This window comes from Prionailurus bengalensis, chromosome B4 (genome assembly GCF_016509475.1).
Source record: "Prionailurus bengalensis isolate Pbe53 chromosome B4, Fcat_Pben_1.1_paternal_pri, whole genome shotgun sequence".
In the NCBI taxonomy this organism is placed as follows: domain Eukaryota; kingdom Metazoa; phylum Chordata; class Mammalia; order Carnivora; family Felidae; genus Prionailurus; species Prionailurus bengalensis.
In genome coordinates this window covers 55,270,957-55,292,266 of record NC_057358.1, presented here as the reverse complement: position 1 = coordinate 55,292,266, position 21,310 = coordinate 55,270,957, and the positions used below count along the sequence as shown (strand labels likewise).

Here is a 21,310-nt window from a genome sequence, read left to right as displayed (position 1 = left end):
AGAAATTCTAGTATCTGGTGGTGGTGGAAATTGCAATGGTTGAGTAAATTGTGGCTCTTGTAACTGCTAAAAATCTCTTTACACTCAACCCAAACTGTTAGTAATCAGTAAATCTAATTTTGTCCTTAAACAAGAGCTTATGAAGAAGTATGTGGAAAGCTCTCAAAGTTAAAGGGAATAGCCTTGGTATCACAAAGTGTATTATGAAGACACAATGTGAACACACACAGTGTGAGCATACACAACCCTGACATTCCCAAATAAGAAGCAAACTAACTTTTCTTACATTCATTGTTTTCTCTTCTTCTAAGTATGAGTGATAGTGCTGAAAAGAAAATAAAACAAGTTTGATGTTAGAAGGAAGCATTGGAAGTCTCTGTATCATTTCCATAAATGTTTATAATTACTATCTGCAGACATTATTCAAGGAAATCACGTGAGACTTAATAAACTGCTTTTATTTAACTCAAAGTAACAGGAGCGTGAGAGGTTTTAGGTGGAAAGAAATTGGAAGCCATTTCATTCAACTCTTCATTTTACACCCGGAGGTGGAAGCACAGAGGATTTGACCCCTTCTCCCGGGGATCTCAAAGCCATAATCAGTGGCAGAGCCAGGCAGAAATCAAGATCTGGTCCATCCCTGTCTGTTATATATATGGTCCTGCCTGTTTGAGTCACTTGGATGCAGCGTGCATTATTTTCTATTTCTTTGTTTTATAGGATTATTCTACTGAGAGACTGAAGAAAACAAACGAAATATTGAAAGGCATCAAACTTCTAAAGTTGTATGCCTGGGAGCACATCTTTTGTAAAAGTGTAGAAGAAACAAGAATGAAAGAACTATCCAGTCTCAAAACCTTTGCACTTTATACATCACTCTCCAGTAAGTTGCCATGGCGAGAAGGACCACCAAAAAACATGTGGTCTATTCAGCTTAAGTGGTGATCACTGAGACATTCTACTCATCAGAAGAAGCCCATTTATTTTCCACATGTGTGCTGTTCAGTAGGCCACTAGCCACATGAGTCTATTTAAATTTAAAGAACAGCGGGGCACCTGGGTGGCGCAGTCGGTTAAGCGTCCGACTTCAGCCAGGTCACGATCTCGCGGTCCGTGAGTTCGAGCCCCGCGTCAGGCTCTGGGCTGATGGCTCAGAGCCTGGAGCCTGTTTCCGATTCTGTGTCTCCCTCTCTCTCTGCCCCTCCCCCATTCATGCTGTGTCTCTCTCTGTCCCAAAAATAAATAAAAACGTTGAAGAAAAAAAAAAAAAAAAAAAAAGAACAGAGTTAGCATAGGCTTAGAGTCAGGTAGACCTAAATTTGATTCGTTACAAGATGTGTGTTTTTGTCATATTACTTTACATCTGAAATTCTTGTTTTTTTTTCATCTGTAAAATGGGATGGGATGAGTACAGTACCTGTTATTGAAATCATCACCATTTACAGTTGGGATGAATAGGTTTCCAGTAAAAATTTATTTATTTAAGTTGATTTGACTGTATTATTATTGACCTTCTTATCCCCAAAGATCCTCAAAAATTATCTGCAGTTGTCTTACCTATATCTCTGGAAGCTTATGATATTATATTTTCTTGAAAATTATACTTAGAATGCTATTTTTGAAAATCGACGAAAAAAATGTCAATGCTTCCAAGTAAAAGAAGCCAAATTACATTCATATAAAACCCTCTTTTCCAATACATTTTCAAGAACTTTTAAACATGGAGCATTTTTATCTTCAACTCTAATTTTTATAAAGCAATCATTTAAAAAATTGTTTTTTTTCCCCCAGAGTGACACTGAGTACTCTCAAGAATAATTAGTTTATGTTAGTACATTTCTTACTTATTCAAAAATTTAGCTGAACTACTACCACCGACATTTGATTTGGTTTATGTGTCAGTTTTGCTTATCTCTATTGTTCCCAAGACCTTGAACAAATTAAAGTTTTGGAGATTTATACATTGTTTCCTCTCAAATTCTAAACTAACTTAGTTCTTAGACATTACAAATACTTCATTTGTGAAATAAATTTAGAGAAAATATTTGGTTTATATAGCTCATTTATTCTAGCCCTAATGCCTGATGCATTAGAAATGAAATGGGAAGGAGATTTATCTTCCAGCTCTGCACCACTGCTAATATGGTGTCAAAATACTAGAAGATGAAATGATTGATATCCACTTGTTTATATAATAGTACTCAAAGCTGCTGACCCTGACAATACGTTCCTTTTTTCAATAGACTGAAATACTCATGAGAAGGATGGCTGCAGCCAAAAATAATGACAATAATAAAAATACATTGAGATAGCCAGCCAATTATTGGCATAAGTGGCTTTATACATATCATCCCATTTAATCCTCCCAACATTCCAATAATTTAGATTCCACTGTTAACTCTGTTTTATATATTAAAAGATGGAAGTGGAGAGAGTTTAAGTAACCTGAAATTCTCTTACATCATGTACTTACTAAATGGCAGAGTTGGGTTGTTAATCCAGTTTGCCTGTCTCCAGACATGAGATTTGGGTTGTTTTTTGAATGCCAGATACAAAAGGAGAGGACGGAAGAGGCCATCACAGGGGAGAAAAACAACAGATCATGAAAGTAAAAATGCAGAAGCATGTGTATATTATAGGCAGCAGGAATTCTTGAGTCAATGGTGTAAAATTCCAGTTGAACCATTTTTAAGTTTTTTTTAAGTTTATTTATTTTAAGAGAGACAGAGAGAGCACAAGTGGGAAGGGGCAGAGAGAGAGAATATTCCAAGCAGATTCCATGCTGTTAACCAGAGCCTGACATGGGGCTCAAACTCACAAACTGTGAGATCATGACCTGAGCTGAAACCAAGAGACAGGTGCTTAGCCGACTGAGCTACGCAGGCACCCCCAAGTTTTATGATATGGTTAAATACAGTATTCTTGGTGATTAGGAGCTTGAATTATGGTTGATGCATAGAACTGGCTATATATCTCAACTCTGCCGTCTCATAGCAGTATGACTTTGACCAAGTTAGTTATGTCTTCCAAGCCTCAATATTTTTCATCTGGACAGTGAGATGATAATAATACCTACCATGTAGGACTGTAGTAAAGATTAAAATAATGAATGCTGTACATGTTGACTGAGTTGTTGATTCTATTTCAGGCACGAGGTCAAGTGCTTCATACTCATTACCTCATACCAAGCACCTGGCAAATAGTCTGGTGCTCACCAACCTCCATCCCTCAGTTTCCTCATCTAAAAATTGGTGTAGGAGCACCTGGGTGTCTCAGTCTGTTAAGTGTCCGACTTCAGCTCAGGTCATGATCTCACTGATTAGTGGGTTTGAGCCCCACATTGGGTTCTGTGCTGACAACTCAGAGCCTGCTTTAGATTCTGTGTTTCCCTCTGTCTCTGCCCTACCCCCACTCGCACTCTGTCTGTCTGTCTGTCTCTCTCTCTCTTTCTTAAAAATAAACATTAAAAAAAATTTTTAAATGGTGTAATAATAATAAATCCTTATCACAGGTATATTGTGAGAATCAAATGAGGCAGTGAATGTGACACTGTTCAGTAACTGTTAAAAACATTTTATAAATAGTATTTGTAGAGCATCGTAAGAAGACAAAAATAATGAAAGAAGGAAGTCAACTGTCTAACAAAGTGGTTACTGTTGGGTCTTACAGGGCAAACTGACCTGAAATGAAAGACTGCCTCAGCAACTTGGCAGCTCTACAGTCTTGGTCAGTCTTTGGTAAAATCTCAGTTTTCTCATCAAGAAGCTGGGAAGTATTAAGAGGATCTTGGGGAATTAAATAAGATAATGTGGATAAAGTGTTTAGAACAGTACCTGAAACATAAAAGTGCTCAATCAGTGGTATCTGAAAATATTGAAAAGCAGTTAAACAGAACACTCACTAGTAGAACAGAAGATCCAGCTTTTGTGAATCAGTGTTCTTGCCAGTCGAGATAATATCTGAAGGGAAGAGAAATTCTATTAATTTCCCAGTCTCCATTGCCAAATGGTCATGTGCTATTTATGGATTTAATCCATTGGTAAAAGACGAAAAGACAGTATTAAATTTTTTTCTCTTTAATAGATCTGAGTTTAAATCCAAGCTCTATCACCTCCTAGTTTGGAATCTTGCATGTTACTCACCTAACACCCTAAGCACCTAAGCTGATTTCTTATTATTGTGTGTGGTAGTTGTAATCATTAAATATGAGAACTATGTAAAGCACTCTTTTATCATACCTCAATGATGGTGACTTGTCAGCAGCAGAGCAAGGTGGTGGCAAGCAGTCTTCATTGGTTTGAATCCCTACTGTGTGACCTGGAGCTTCTCATTCTCATCTTTGTAATGGCATAGGAAGGGTACCTGCTACGTGTACCCGGTGCAGATTGCTGTATAAATGTTTTTTCAATCAAATAGCAGTTGTTCTTGCTCTTCCTCATTAAGGGGGGATTACTTATTCAAAGATGCGGACTGTAAAATGAATTATAAACAATGATGAGGGGAAAAGAAAGAAATACACTTAGAGAACAGGGTGACAGTAGCCTGAGAAACAAGATGGAGGCAGAAATGTGGCTCGTCATCTGTGCTGTTATAAAACACAGAGCAGTGTTTGGATTCCCAGTATTATACAAGAATTTGGATTTGATAACCAAGCCACATCTGGACCTGCAAAATCACAATCTGATTCTGTGTTCAGCGGTCAGGGTAGTTCATGAGAGTGGATCATGAGGACTGATGATGATTTATTTGTGGGTAGATTCTGTCCTGCATGTCAAGAAAACTAGGTTCTAGCTCTCACTCTGTTAGTAATTCACTTAATCTTTTAGCCCCCAGCCCCTAAACTTCTATGGTTTATAAAAAATATAACTACAAATTATCAATTTGACTTTGTAATTTTACTGTGACCTCCAAATACTAGTATTTTAGCCTAAATTATGAGTTTTTGTTTCAGTTATGCATATCCTGTGTATCAAGTATTAGTGCAATATGTTTCTGGAGAGACATTTAAACTAGCGGAGGGTTCAGGATATGGAGTTGTTTTGTTAAGCAAAAGGTCTATACGTGAAAATAAATACCACTTTTGAAGGCAGAATGTGAAGTGATGTCAAATTCTTTTTTTTATCAGTGTAATAGCTTAATTTTCATACATTTAAGTTAGTTTAGTGGACCACGTGAAATACGGACAGAGAATACTTCAAGAATGCACATTTGTTAAAGTCTAATAATTTGCACCACTAAAGGAGCATTTTATCTGAATTTTGCGGCTTATAAAAATTTATTAAAAACAGCTTTTCAGTAATAGAAAATATTTTCTGATTAAGACTCATGTGGGGGGAGCTCATACACCTGCAAACAAGGAAATACCAACTGGGAAACTTTTGTGGACTCCAGACAAAAGGCACTTGGTCCTCTCTGTCTTCAAGGGAAGTTAAAGTAATAATAGATGCTGCATTAAAGTTACTGAAAATGTTTCATAGTTGAACGAACCTAATATATTCGATTTCTCTCCACAGTCTTCATGAACGCAGCAATCCCCATAGCAGCTGTTCTTGCTGTAAGAAACTTTCTCTTGCTTTTGAACATGGAACAGAGTCAGTGTTTAGAAATGATTCATGAGCAGGAATGTGTGGGTGGTAATATATATTACTTCACCTCTGCCAGTTTTCTCTTTATAGTCCCCATCGTAATAGTTCTAATCCAGGGTTTCTCAACTGTGACACTATGAACTTTTTGGCCCAGATAAGTCTTTGTTGTTAGGGCCTTTCCTCTGCCTGGGGATGGGTAGCAGCATCCCTGGCTTCTACCAGTTAGAGACCATTAACACTCCCTAGACATTGCCAAATGTGCCCTCGGGAGCAAAATTAACAGTAGTTGAGACCTAAACTGTTCTAATCTCCACAACCTGGTTCCAAGACATTCTTAGATCAGAATCATGCTAGATCAACAACCAGAAGATTACATTATATTTCAGACTAAAAGGACAAACCTGGGAACTCGTATTTTATTTAGAAATGTAAATACATCTGCATCAAACACTAATGTTGGCAATTTTAGTAAAGATACACAATAGGGACCCTAAAGCAATGGAATACCTTAGTTTGCTCTTAGAAAATTTAGTATTGCTTGGAAAGAACCTGACTGGTTGTTAAGAACCCTAGGTTCACTTCACAGTTACTCCCCCTACTCAGTAATTTGACAGAAGTCAGTTTCCTAATCTGTAAATAGAATCTATTCTGCCTTTCTCACAAGTTTGTTGCTAAGATGGCATGTAAACCATTATGTACTCTACCAATAACAAGTATTATTTTTCCTCAGGAGTAATTTGGATAAAGCAATTGTTTTCATATTTGCAATGGACATATTGGGGTAGCAGAATATGTTAGGTTTCTAAAATTGAATGTAAGCATTTGTGAAACTTTCTCCAACTTTCTCTAAAGAACTTCTTTCTTTGCACAGACGTTTGTTACCCACGCGTATGCTAGCGGGAACAATCTAAAACCTGCAGAGGCCTTTGCTTCACTGTCTCTCTTTCATATCCTGGTCACCCCACTGTTCCTGCTCTCTACAGTGGTCAGATTTGCAGTCAAAGCCATCATAAGGTATGCATTGGAATGTCTGAAGTTCTTTGCCTGATTATGGAAATAATATATGCTCATGGTAGTAAATTTGAAAAAGTATAAAGAACAACATTCAAATCACTGCCCATTGTTAAAATGTTAATATGCTACTTTTCAGTCTTTTACAACTATTTTTAGATGAAAAGAATTATGATTTTAAAGTAAAAATTTTGAATTTATGTAGCTTTTGATTCATTATTTCACTTACTGGTTTTATTTTTTCTCTTCATTAAGATCATGATGTTTATTGGCTCCGCGATAGTCTATTGTTTTGAAGTCCTGTACTCTAATTTATTTAACAATTACTTCCTTATTGGGCATTTGGAATGTTTCTACTTTATACCTAACATAAATAATATAACTAACACTGAGATAAATGTCTGTTTTTGTCTTTAAACTTTTCTCTGATTATTTTCTTAAGACAGATTTCTAGAAGTGGGGATACTAGTTTAAACAGTATGCATAATTTTAAAATTTTTATTAAGGTTTTTATTTTATGGGGCGCCTGGGTGGCGCAGTCGGTTAAGCGTCCGACTTCAGCCAGGTCACGATCTCACGGTCCGTGAGTTCGAGCCCCGCGTCAGGCTCTGGGCTGATGGCTCGGAGCCTGGAGCCTGTTTCCGAGTCTGTGTCACCCTCTCTCTCTGCCCCTCCCCCGTTCATGCTCTGTCTCTCTCTGTCCCAAAAATAAATAAAAACGTTGAAAAAAAAATTTAAAAAAAAAAAAAAAAGGTTTTTATTTTAATTCCGGTATAGTCATCATATGGTGTTATATTAGTTTTAGGCATATAATATAGTGATTCAATAATTCCATATATTACTCAATGCCCATCAAGATAAGTGTACTCTTAACTCCCTTCACCTGCTTCACCCCTCCCCCTCCCCACTATCAGTTTGTTCCATATAGTTAAGAATCGGTTTCTTAGTTTGTCTCTTTTTTCTTTGTTCATTTGTTTTGTTTCCTAAATTCCACGTATGAGTGAAGTCATATGGTATTTGTCTTTCTCTTACTGACTTATTTTGCTTAGCATAATACTTTCTAGCTCCATCCACATTGTTGCAAATGGCAAGATTTCATTCTTTTCTGTGGCTGAATAATATTCCATTGTGTATGTGTGCATATGTATGTATATATCTCTTTATATCTATCTATCTATCTATCTATCTATCTATCTATCTATCTTCTTTAACCATTCATCTATCGATGGATACTTCCATCATTTATCTATTGTAAATAATGCGTCAGTAAACATAGGGGTGCATATATCCCTTTGAATTAATGTTTTTGTATTCTTTGGGAAAATACCCAGTAGTGGGATTACTGGATTTGTAGGGTAGTTCTATTTTTAAATTTTTGAGGAACCTCCATACTGTCTTCCACAGTGGCTACACCAGTTTGCATCCTCACCAGTAGTGAAGAGGATTCCTTTTTCTCCACATCCTCGCCAACGCTTGTTGTTTATGGTGTTTTTGATTTCAGGCATTCTGACACTTTGAGATAATAATACCATTGTGATTTTGATTTGCATTTCCCTGATGATGAATGGTGTTGAGCATCTTTTCATGTGCCTATTGGCCATCTGTAGGTCTTCTTTGGTGAACTGAATATTCATGTCTTCCGCCCATTTTTTTCATTAGATTATTTGGAGTTTTTTTTGGGGGGGTGTTCAATTGTATAAACAGTAAGAATATTTTTAAGGTCCTTAATGAATATTGCTATGTTGTTTTCCATTTACAGAGTGATAGGTCAAAAGGTGTACACATTTTTAAGATTTTTTAATGAAAATGGCCATAATATTTCTCAGTGAAGCTCTGTCAGTTTATATTTGCACTAGCAGTGATGGACAGTGTTCCCATCAATCCATAGTTACTGTTTTAATTTTAATTTAATCTGGAAAAAAATTTAAGTAAGGCTCATGGCTTCTGCAAATGGAAAGACTCTGCAAAACCACTCCACATTTTTCTCATTTTAAATGTGCTCTCCAGTGTTTTTAACCAGTGTATAGTTTGTCTCAGATTTACAGTTCCCCACAATGCACAACAATGAAAATAAATGTGATAAGATAATGACCATTTCCCAGAATTTTTCTTGTATTGTATAAGTATGGTACCAAACTATATCATATAATGCTGTTTGTGCCACAATCTACTGCATCTTATGCTGCATTACAAGCAAGAAAGTCTTAAAGTAGTATTTTGCTTATTGTATAAGATCTTATAAACCTCAGCATGTTTCATAAACAGTCATATCATGTCTGGCTTTTGAAAGAAACGTCAAGATATTGCAATACTGAGAAAAATTGGAAAATGGAGGCCTTAAATATATGGCGCCTGGTGTTGTCATTGATATAAATGTTGAACATTTCTTGTAAGGTCTTTTAAATGAGATAATTTTCCCAATGGCTATGTATTACTAAGAAAACTGGTATCTGATACTTAAAATATCAGAATCTTCAGTTTTAGGCAATAGTTTATATTGGTTTAACAATGGCTTAATACCAAACAACATTCAAATGCATATGCATTATCTTATTATAAACTCAAGTTCTGATTGGTTACAGTAGTATAATCCTCTTCTGTAAGATGTGTCATTAGTAACCAATTCTGGAACTGTTAGAGTTTAAAGATCACTCCCTCTGGCCTCATCTGCCTCATTTTCTTTTCTTTCTGTTCTGACTCTGAAACAGTTGTACCGAACACTGACTGATTTTTGTAGCACCACTTCCAAATTAGGCAGTGCTCTGGAAGGGAAGCTACTTCAAACAATAAAATTGATAAATGGCCAAAGTCTGCTATTTTGGTCCTTATTTTCATTTTCTCCATTTAATCGCTGTCCCTCTCATGGTTTCATTTTTAATTGGAATTTGACTTTGTACCACAAATGGGGATAGAAAACAGTTAGTTGGTAACTTATAACAGATAACTTCTATGAAGTCAGGAGGTTACCAAGCATCAAAAGGACTTTAAGAGTGTATTTGAAAAAAAAAAACACAGAAAAAAAAAACCCATCAAAAAACCTAGGAGTTCCTTCCCACTTCGTAGTATACAATCCTGCAGTAGTAAATCCCGGTAAAGTTGAGAGTGGATAATATTCACTATATATTTCTGCATAGCACTCTTTCTTCGTTATGTCTCAGGGAAAGGCATTTGCCAGTTTGATAAAGACCAGTCTGTTTTCAAGGCTCAGCTCCAGATTTCCCAAGCCATAGGCCGAATAAAATCAGCTTATAAACACTTGCTTCTCTAAAATGAGTCTCAGTGGTTGATTTGTGGGTCCTACAGAGATGACCGACCAACAGGGGAGGCCAGGCTTTTTCCCCCCTGTGTGCTGGTTCTGGGAACCCCAATGAGCTTTTTCCCAGTTTTGACTGGGTTTGGCATTTTCTTCTGTGCCTGGGAGCCCGTGACCTGTCTTTGATGCCAGTTGGCCCACAACGAGCTGAGCAGCCTGTTTATAATTGGAGACTTTGGTGAGCTGATTTTGAAACCTCCTGTTCAGGACCGTGGAAGTCATAAGTTCTCTGCTGCATTCTTAAATACATTCTGAAATTCAGCGGGTTGGAATGGAGCACAGCATACTTCCAAACTCATGTTATACATGCCTGTAAGAGACTTACATACTTCTCTATTGTAGGAAAATTCCATGCCATGTAAAATTCATTCCTACATGAAAATTCTACACTTTCTTTTTAAAATGTTTAGTTTGGGGGGTGCCTGGATGGCTCAGTCGATTGAGCTTAGGGCTTCAGCACAGGTAGAAATCTCATGGTTTGTGAGTTTGAGCCCCACACAGGGCTCGCTACTGTCAGCCCAAAGCCCATTTCAGATCCTCTGTTCCCTTCCCCCCCATCACGCCTCCCCTGCTCGTGCGCGCTCTCTCTCTTTGAAAAATAGATAAACATTAAAAAATAAAAATACAAATGTTAGTTTGGAGTGTCTGGGTGGCTCAGCCAGGTAAGCATCTGACTTTGGCTCAGGTCGTGATCTCACGGTTCGTGAGTTCGAGCCCTTCATCAGGCTCTCAGTTCTCAGTGCAGAGCCTGCTTCAGATCCTTTGTCTCCCTCTTTCTTTCTCTATCAAAAATAAATAAACATTTAAAAAATAATAATAAAATAAAACAAAGTATTAAAATACTTGAGTAACAGTGATTTTCCAGGATGCTTGCCTCACTTTTCCACTTTGCTTTATTTGTAAGGACATAATTTGTGTGTTTTTGCTTTTCTGGAGGAGAACATAACTTGATATGTTGTATCCTTTATAAATAATTTCAGTTTAGGTTTCTGGTATTTGATGTATCATGCAATATCTATGTACAAAAATATTATTGGCTAAGAGAAAAATGTGTAAAACCAATCCCTTGCTGTGTCGGAAAATAACTCTGTATCTTTTCTTTCATGTACCTCAGAAAGGAATGTAAGCTTGGCTAGTCCACTACAGTTACATTTGATCAAATAAATTGTTACTGATATTGATCATAGAGCATGCATACATGCATATCATCATGCATATCATGGAGCATGCATACCTTGTCCCTGTTTACAAAAGTTTCATAGTTCCTACAGGAAAAGCGCACAATTGCCAGTATAAAATAATTTATTCCCAGTGAACTTAATAGCACCTGTCCAAGGTACTCAAGCTTTATCTATAAACCCAAAATGAAGCTTGAAAAGTGAAAAAGTGACATGTGTAACTAAAACCTTAAATACTTGTATGAATTATCCAAAAACATGAAAAATTAGTAAAACACTGAACTATAAAAATGGTGGAGGAAAGCTAGGAAATTGGTATCAAATACACCTGCTGTCAAATCCTAGTACTGCCATAGAATACACATTGTTCAACTTCAAGCATGTTATTTAGTGTCTTTGTAGCTCAACATCCTCACTTATCAAATGAGCACAATAGCTTATACTTATGGTAATTGAGATAATTAAATGAGATAGTATATGAAGAGTGCCCAGCACATTGCCTAAATATTTTAGGTACTCTACCCATTTCTGTTTTACTAATTTACACACATTTTATTAATCCCCACTTTGTGCTTCAGAGAGATATCTTCTGTGGGTCCACATGCATTCGTTAATACTTCAGGTACATTGCTAGGTATTAGGAATTGCAAAGATGAAAGGTAGAATGAAATCTGCAGGGAACCCACAGTCCAGTTGGAGAGACCAAGAAGGGAAACTAAGTACAATATGGTGTGTTATGCTATTACAGAGCTCTACACAGAATGCCATGGGCCCATATGTAAGGCTCACTAAAGCTCATTGAGAGAGAAGGCAGACAGTCTGGTCAGTGAAGATTTAAAAGAGTTAGTGGTTCCTTAGTAAGATCTTAAAGAATAGGTAGGACTCGATCAGTTGAAGAAAAAGGGAAAACATGTTCAATCTGAGAGAACAACATATTCACGGTGAAGGGGTGAGTAAGTAGGTGAGAATTCTTGGTACATTCAGAGGACTAAATTTAGTTGAGTGTAATTGGTGAAACTTTCTAATATGCAAAGTGGCAGGGGATGAAGCTGGAGAGTGAGATCCTGATCAGCCTGTAAATGATCTAAGGACACTGAAGGCAAAGGGGTGCCATTTGTTATTTTAAGGAGAGAAATGGATTTTTAATATATAACTCTGGCAGCATGGTGGGAATTACTTCACCCATGGTCAGGATTCCTGAATTTTCCATAATTGCTTTGCTTCAGTGATTTCTGAAAGGACCTCATATGAATAAGAAATGCTTTTTGTATTGCCCATTTATTCATTCACCAGACATTTCTTGAGAAATTACTATGTTGTATTTTTGGCATTGGGCTAGATTCTAAAGATGAAAATCTTTGCTCTTAAGGAGTTCACGGTGTGATGGGAGAGATAGACGATAACAAAAAATTATAAAACAGCACTGCCAGGGACCCTCAGCCTAGAATGATGGGGCCAGGGGTGGGGAAAGGAAGGAGAGGTTCAGAGAAGTGTTCATCTTGGGATCCTCTGATATTCATTGTAATTGGAGTTCCGAAGTGAGGTGTTACAGAGAGGAAAGAAGGTTCTCTCCATGCCTCAGTTACACTCAGAGACCACTGCTTTCTGATGTTTAGCAAGAATGGGGCTCATTAATTTTATGAAAGCTTCAGTAAGATTTGTGTGTCTACTAGAAAAGTGAAATGGAGAATTGAATCAACTGACTTGACTTAAATGTCTGAATTATTGGTTTATTCCTTCTTTGATTTATTGAGCATTCATTGAGCAATATATGCCAGGAACAGCTAGACATAGTTACAAAGGCAAATGAGCCTGGTCTCTGGGCTTCCTTAGTGTGCAAAGACACAATGTCTGATTGTTTAAAAGGTATTCTTAAAAAAAAAAAGGCTTATTTATTTATTTATTTATTTATTTTGAGAGAGAGCACAAGCACGTGTGTGTGTGTGTGTGTGTGCGCGCGCATGTATGTGTGTGTGTATGTAGAGGAGGGGCAGAGAGAGAGAGAGGAAGAGAGAGAATCTCAAGCAGGCTCCAGGCTGTCAGCTCGGAGCTTGACTCAAGGCTGGATCTCACAAACCTATGAGATCATGACCTGAGCCCAAACCAAAAGTCAGATGCTCAACCAACTGAGCCACTCAGGCGCCCCTAAAAGGTATTTTTTTGAATGGCAAAGCTGTGCTCCCTAAAATCCACTCTTCAAAATATAAGAACAGAATGACAACTAAAATCTATTAAGGTTAAGAAGATCTTTTACTACTACTTCTAAGGTAGATCTTAGAAGTTCCTATCACAAGAAAAAAAATCCTAACTATGTATGGTGACGATGTTAACTAGACATTGTGATGATCAGATGGCTATATATGTAAGTATCGAATCGTTATGTTGTATACCTGAAACTAATATAAACGTTATATGTCAATGATACCTCAATTTAAAAAGTACAGAAGAAAAGGCTGACATTTAAGATTTATAAACTACCATTTCATAAGGCATTTCTAAGGCATCTTTCTCTAAGTTCTATGTGGTCAGTATTTGCTGACAAAGACTTAAAGAAAGTACACAAACTAAAGCTCTTCTTTTCTCGTTCTTCCTTCTTTTCTTCCTTTTTCTTTTTTTCTTTCTGAGGCGTCTGAAATTAATTTTTTTAATAGCAGTAAAGTATACATAACATAAAATTTACCAGTTAAACCATTTTATGTGTATAGTTCTATCGTATTAAGTATGTTCACATTGCCGTGCATCCATCACCACAGTTCATTCCAGAATTTCTTCAGCTCCTTACATTTGAATCTCTACTCATCAAAAAATAACTCCCTGTTTGCCTCTCCTCCCAAGCCCTGGAAACCACAACTGAGTTTCAGTCTCTATGAATTTGACTATTCTAGGTCCCTTATATAGGTGGAATCATACAGTATTTGTGAGGGCTTTTTTGTGCCTGGCTTATTTTACTTAGCATAATGTCTTCAAGGTTCATCCCTGTTATCATAACTCTAATACATTGAGTCAGGAATTCCAGAACCCTGGTGCAGGTGCTATTGAAAACAGTATGATGGTGCCTCAAAATATTAGATATAGAATCACCATACAATGCATCAATTCCACCTTTGGGTATATGCCCCCCAAAATTCAAAGCAGCAAGAACTTGAATACATATTTGCACACCCATGTTCACAACAGCGTTATTCACAGTAGCCATAAATTGGAAACAACCCAAATATCCATCAATGGATGAATAAATAAATAAAATGTGGTATATTCAGCCAAAATTCTTCTTCAACAATTATCCTTCTTAGTTCTCTGTAAATGCATTTTGGAAGCTAACAGTTAGACCAGCACAATGGATTTTATTTACCTTTATGTTTCCAATGAAAAGAAGCAGGGTTTTTTTTGGCATTCAATGCCACCGGGCTTAAAGATGATAGGCAACAGACTGAGATAAATTTACTTTTCTTCATTTTATTAGTCACACACACACACACACACACACACACACACACACACCACAAGCTTTGCAGACCTATTTGGAGGCACTTGACTACAAGCTTAAATGAAAAAAATATTAATTTTTGTTTCAAATCTTTCTTAGTTTCCTACCAAAGGCAATATTTCCTCTGTGGCTGATGCTGCATGTGCCAAGCCAGTGTATCTACTTTTAGCATCCTAGCATGCTAAAAGGAACATTTCTTTTCCTCTGCAGCTTCACAGAATTTTCTTTAGCATATTATTTTATTTATAGGTGGATGCTTTCAAATCATGTTATTGTTTTATTTGGTTCTTTCTTTTTGCTCCTGATTCTGTAACAGTGGTTTTAAAAAATGCCTCCTAGGCAGGCCAAGGATCCTCGTGCCCTACCCAAGAAGACCATCATAAAGAATGTTTGCAAACCACTCTTCTAGAGCTGTAATGTGCTTATGAAGCACTTTAGGACTTTGTGAAAATGAGTATTTTGATTCAGTAGGTTTCGGGTGGGGCCAGAGAATCTCTGGTAAGCTCTAGGTGATGCTGATGCTTCTGGTCCTTTGCCAATACTGAGCAACAACTGTCTAGAGGCCCCTCTTATTGCCAGGTTCAAAAAATATGTGTAATGAAGCAAGATGGCAGAATGGTCATGGACCTCAGATCTGTGTGTTATATGCTAAATTCTTTTAAGCAGGCTACTTAACTTCTCTATAACTTATTTCCCCCTCATTTGTATAATTAGAATAATAGGTCCTTACCTCATTGGCATTATTATTTTTAACCTCTCTGTTTCAAGTTCCTACTCAACTCTACTGGCTTTGACAAGAAACAGAATTGCAAAAAAAAAGGTGCGAAAAAGTTAACTGAATTCAAGGGGGTGACAAATTGTTTCTAATTTTTCTGATACTTTTCTAGTTTTAGCACTGAAAGTACCCAGTCCTGGGAGCCCATCATTCTTGGGCATTTTAGTTAGGATGTTTGTTCCTCTGAGCTAAATTCCCAGTTGGTGTTGAGAAATGACTCTCAGAGGTGACTTACTCAACATGATAATTGGTAAAGGAGATGCTTGTTTATTTTGGTAGAACTTCATCATTGGCACTTTTATTTTTAACCCCTTTTTTTTGTTTGTGTGTTTGTTTGGTTTTTTGCAGTGTTCAAAAGCTGAATGAGTTTCTCTTGAGTGATGAGATTGGTGAGGATAGCTGGCGAACTGGCGAAGGTTCTCTCCCTTTTGAGTCCTGTAAGAAACACACTGCAGTGGTAGGTGCTTTTTCTTCTTACTGAAGCTGTGAATATGTAACAGTCCCAATATTGGATGATTTTCAGTGAGTGCAGTTAGAAGAAATTGTAAGCTTTACTTTTAACCTTTATGAAGAAAAATTGCCACCTGCTTCTACAACAAACTTCAAAAGTCTAAAATTTATAAACATATGTATAAGGCTTGATATTAGAAATCATTAAAGAATTATCCCAAGAGGGAAAGAACTTGTTCAATGAAAAAAAAAAAGGTTGTCTACCCCAGGGCACCTTAACCTCAGGGTTGAGCATCTGGCTCTTGATTTCAGCTCAGGTCATGATCTTACAGTTCGTGGGATCGAGCCCACATTGGGCTCTGCACTAACAGTGTGGAGCCTGCTTGGGATTCTCTCTCCCTCTTTCTCTTTCCCCTCCCCTGCTTGCAGGTGCGCATTCTCTTTCTCTCTCTCTCTCTCTCTCTCTCTCTCTCTTTCTCAAAAATAAATAAACATTATAAAAAGGCTGTCTACCTGAAACTTTATATAAAAACAATACAAAATGAGTGTAACAACTCCCATATCATATTCTTCCAATACCTTTGAGCTACACTTTTTAGTTTAAGAAGTGCTTTTATTTAAAAAAAAATTTTTTTTTCAACGTTTATTTTTGGGACAGAGAGAGACAGAGCATGAACGGGGGAGGGGCAGAGAGAGAGGGAGACACAGAATCGGAAACAGGCTCCAGGCTCTGAGCCATCAGCCCAGAGCCCGACGCGGGGCTCGAACCCACGGACCGCGAGATCGTGACCTGGCTGAAGTCGGACGCTCAACCGACTGCGCCACCCAGGCGCCCCTAAGAAGTGCTTTTTGATGTATTATATCTTTGACTCACTTAATATAACATTATATTACCTATTTTTATTTTTCAACTGAATATATTGAGTGTGTGTATTGTGTGGCTTGAATATGGCCATATTAGTAAGCAGCAGAGCAAGGATTAAAACCTGAGTCTTGTAACCCTTAAACCAGTTTATTTATCCACTACACAAATATTTACTCAATATCTACACAGCCTGGAAACATGGTCAATATTATTTTGTTCTGTATTTGTTACATGTAATGTGACATGTACCATGTATTTGCCTGTGTTTATAGATTTCAGGGATATAGATATGAACAAGGGATGTAGCTATGAACAAGGCAGACAACCTCATCCTTGTCATAGTTTGCTTTCTGAAGGCAAGAGTCAGATAATAAGTTTAAAAAATGAGATAATTTCACTTTGAAGAAAATTAAATAACAGATGAGAGAGTGACTGGTATACTGGAAGTAGAGTGGTCATTTCCCAGAAGGCCCCCTCTGAAGAGCTGGCATTTGGGCTGAGACCTTCTCAACAAAGATCTGGGGGAAAAAAGCATTTCAGGCAGAGAACTAGTAGTTGCAAAGACCCTAAGGTGAGAATGAATTCAGTGTGCTCAAGGAACAGAGGGACACTATTGTTGAAGCCTGGTGAAGAATGCAGAGACAAGACAATGTAAATGAATTCGGTGTGCTCAAGGAACAGAGGGACACTATTGTTGAAGCCTGGTGAAGAATGCAGAGACAAGACAACGTAAGAGCAAGGATTGAGGGTCTGGACTGTATTGACATGCAGTAGGAAACCATTGGAGGGTTTAAAGTAGGCACTAATACAATTTTGGTTATATTTTTAAAAGATCACTTTGGCTACTAGGCTACTAGGTTGACGGTAATCAGTGGGAACAAGAATAGAACAGCTAGATCAGTGATCAGTGAGGAGATTGTTATAATCACATAGGCAACAAGAGATGATGGTTAGAGTTAGTTTTTGTGGCACTTGCAGTGGACATTGTGAGAAAGTGATCAAATTCAGTGTACCTTTTTTTGGGTTGAGCTGATAAAGACTTGCTGATCAACTAGATAAGGAGGCTGAGAAGTGAGCAGGTCGAAATTGAGGTAGAATCGAAAGGCATATTTGCACATGGTAATTTTGAGATACTGATTGACATCTAAAAAGACAAGTCAGCTTTGGAGATGTAAACTTTAGAATCATTAGCCATTAATTAATATTTAAATCAATGAGACTTGATCAAACCACATTCTTGAAAGGTATGTCTGAATAATTCTGAAGAAATTCTTTGTAATTATATGTATATATTTCATAACAATAAAATATAGAAAGATGTTATATTCTAGAGAGAGTCATGTTATAATTAATATTAGTTATTCATGTTACTATGAGACAAAATATGAATATATTTACTACTTGTATAAGCAAACAAAATCGCACATGCCATCTCTTGACTGGAATTAACTGAGGCTTGGAAAGTCCTCTTACCAGGAAGTCAAGCTATATTAAATTTTTCCTTAAATCATGTTTAAAACTACTAAAAATAGTTGAGATGAGCACTCAATTATATTTAGACTTGCTGCTTTCTTCTGCTTTTCTGGAGTTATTCTTTACTCTCCATTAAGTTATTTTATTGAGCGAGTGTGATTTTGTCTGAGAAGGAGCTACCACCCATGCCTGTATACACTGGAGTAACAATGCTTCAAAATGCTTGTTTGCTATTGTGTGGCCATGGACACAAAAACAAGAACACATTATAGAGTGGAGGAAAAAGTGTAGGAAAAAGGTTTCCTTTGAGGCAGCAGGAAAGTCAAGTATTTGATTAGAACCAGCGTTGTCATCCTTTGAGATGGTAGGAGATAACCACAGAACTTATTAGATCATCTCTCAGAGATGTGAGGATGAGCAGAGTCGATGACCCCAGGAACGGGGATGTGGTAGGTCAGGTTTGTGGAGTTAGGGAAATATGAAGAACCTTTTTGCATGAGATGAGGGATAGAAGAAAAATTGAACTGAGTAAAGGTTGCTGGAAGGAAAAAAGAATCCCCTTCAAGTGCATTCAATATCTTCAGGGTTATTGAAACCAGACTGGACTTCTGATGTCTTTCAGGGTCATTCATCACTGCTGATGGGCCAAACCACAAACGACAAACTTTTTTAAATGGAGTGAAAAAAGCTGTGTGTTTGAAAATAACACTAATGGAAACTTCTTCTTGAGAGCTTAAGATGCTATGTATTCTGTAAAAGCTTAGAGTTAAGTGGTTTTGGCTGTAGAATCTCCATGGAGAATTAGTGACATTCTAGAGCCAAAGTCTCTTCAAATTACATCTGTGGAACTCCGACTCAAATCTCTGTCAACACATCTCCTCCTCCCACCCTCTCCTTGGTTTTGTGAAGAACATGACGTCATTCCTTTTGGACCTCTGGGGCAATACTACTATAGAATTAAAGACTCTAGAAGACAGTGGATTTATGTAAAGGCATAGACCTGTCTCGTGAGGAAGATACACTTAGCTTAAAGGATAGTGACTTTATGTATCTCATGTGACATACTTCCAGGGTCATCTGTGAGATTGTGAAAAGAAAAACAAAACTAAAATAAAATTTCAGGAATAATCTCTATTTTTTTTAAGTGAAATGCATTCAGTATTTTCTGTGGGACAGAATCACTGCTCGCTCTGCTCAGTACCTTTTTAATCTGTGTATTTATTTGCATGTAGCCTAGCAATGTACTACTTGATAATTTGATGTTCTGTTGATATAACAATTGATGGAAATTGGAAGAGCAGTATCTTGTTTGGATTAAATTACTGATTATTTAAGGACATTTTTAATTCCCATAGTAGAATTCAGTGGATTTTTCAAAAAACTAAACCTGCAATTCCAGGCCAAAAAAAAAAAAAGTTTCACAATTCTAGAATACTTTGCTCTTATAGGTAATTTAACAGTTTAAAAATTTTTTTAACATTTACTTATTTTTGAGAGAAAGAGACAGAATATGGGGGGGAGAGGGACAGAGAGAGAGGGAGACACAGAATTGGAAGCAGGCTCCAGGATCTGAGCTGTCAGCACAGAGCCCGATGCAGGGCTCAAACTCACGAACCATGAGATCATGACCTGAGCTGAAGTCGGACACTCAACTGACTGAGCCACCCAGGCACCCCAGTAATTTAACAGTTTTAAAGTGTATTATTATTTAGCCTTCATAAAATCTATAAGGTAGTTAAGTAAGACGGATAATTTTTTTTGAAATACTTGTTCACTAGATCAAACTTTGAGCTTATAAATTTTTCTAAATTAGAAGTTTACAGAACTGAATTTTCTACCTTCTCTTTAGCCATGTGTCTCAATATACACAGAATTGAAGTCAAGTTAAGAGAATAACAAACTTCTATGACCTAATTCAAGTTCATTTTAAGTATGTGAAGACTGTCCAACCTCGGCTGGCATCCTCTGTATAATGAAATGTTTTAGTCCTTTGACCAAGAACAATGCTATAACATTTGGGAAAGACTGGATCATTTTGTTATTCTTACATCAGCATTATATAATGTTTATATACTTATGAAACAATATCCATGCATGTTTGGACCAAAAAAATCCTAGATTGTTATGCTTTTTCTCACTCCGTAGTGGATCCCTGGGTGATCTGAGTTACATGAGTGTAGGAGATTCAAAATCCTCTTGATTCAGAGGGTGACCAAAAATGTACTGTTGGAGCATGTACAAGCCAAATGGTCTTACAAGTAGATTCTAGTTTAACCTGAGTTAGTCTGTTTGGCTTTGACATGCATGCAGTTTTTTTACTGCCCAGGCATATTTACCCGGAGAGCTGGAGAAAGAGTATCCAAAACCTAGTTGGGGTTCCACACTTTAAATTCCATCTGTTGCAAGTATCACATTTTTGTATTTTTAATTTTTCTTAAAAGGCTTGTGAATTAGGTTTAAAATTATAGTTTAACACTTTTTGTTATTATTTGCTTTTTTATTTGGAGAAGCTATTGAAATAATTAAAATATCATGCTCACTTTCTTTATTTCTTTTTCTTGGAATTCAAGTGGAGAAGTAGCAATATGCCTTAATGTTTAGTAAAACCTCTTTTTTTGCATAAAACTTCAATTTGTGTTTTTTCCCACTTGGAATGCAGCAGCCGAAAACTATAAACAGGAAGCAGCCTGGAAGATATCACCTGGACAGCTATGAGCAATCAACAAGGCGTCTACGTCCTGTAGAGACAGAGGACATTGCAATAAAGGTTATTTTATTTCTTGGATTCTTGCACGAATAGAAACATTTATGGTACTATTTTATGGTGAAGTTCTGTATAAGTGTCCTAAATTGTGCCCTTAAAGTCTCTTTACAGTGATCACTAATCCTCATAACATTTTCAAAGTGTTCTGATGAGTTCACTTCTCAGTTCTTCGTCACCTCAAAACCACATTTCTTGCTCTAGCAGTATGTTTTAATAACTGGAGGGTGAGCCTTTCTTCTGAATCTGTGTTAGAAGCTAGCATCCAACGTTATTTCCTTTCATACTCTTATGTTCCTCTACCTAATAAATTGATTTATAGAGAACACCAATATTATAAATCCAATTTTTAAGGAAATAGATAGTAATTTCCTTCAACTAGGAGAGGCTTAGACCAGTGTTGCATGCATTC

General features: G+C 37.0%; 1 protein-coding gene across 4 annotated transcripts in view; it reads left to right on the top strand.

The window, feature by feature from the left end:
- The window catches only part of ABCC9 (ATP binding cassette subfamily C member 9), a 130,535-nt gene that overhangs the window by 33,710 nt on the left and 75,515 nt on the right, over positions 1–21,310 (top strand). For all 4 annotated transcript variants that reach the window (XM_043563844.1, XM_043563846.1, XM_043563847.1 and 1 more), the window contains exons 13-17: positions 721–883; positions 5,514–5,554; positions 6,457–6,599; positions 15,698–15,806; positions 20,797–20,904. In XM_043563844.1, coding sequence (XP_043419779.1) covers positions 721–883; positions 5,514–5,554; positions 6,457–6,599; positions 15,698–15,806; positions 20,797–20,904 — 564 coding nt within the window. The remainder of the gene's footprint in view (positions 1–720; positions 884–5,513; positions 5,555–6,456; positions 6,600–15,697; positions 15,807–20,796; positions 20,905–21,310) is intronic.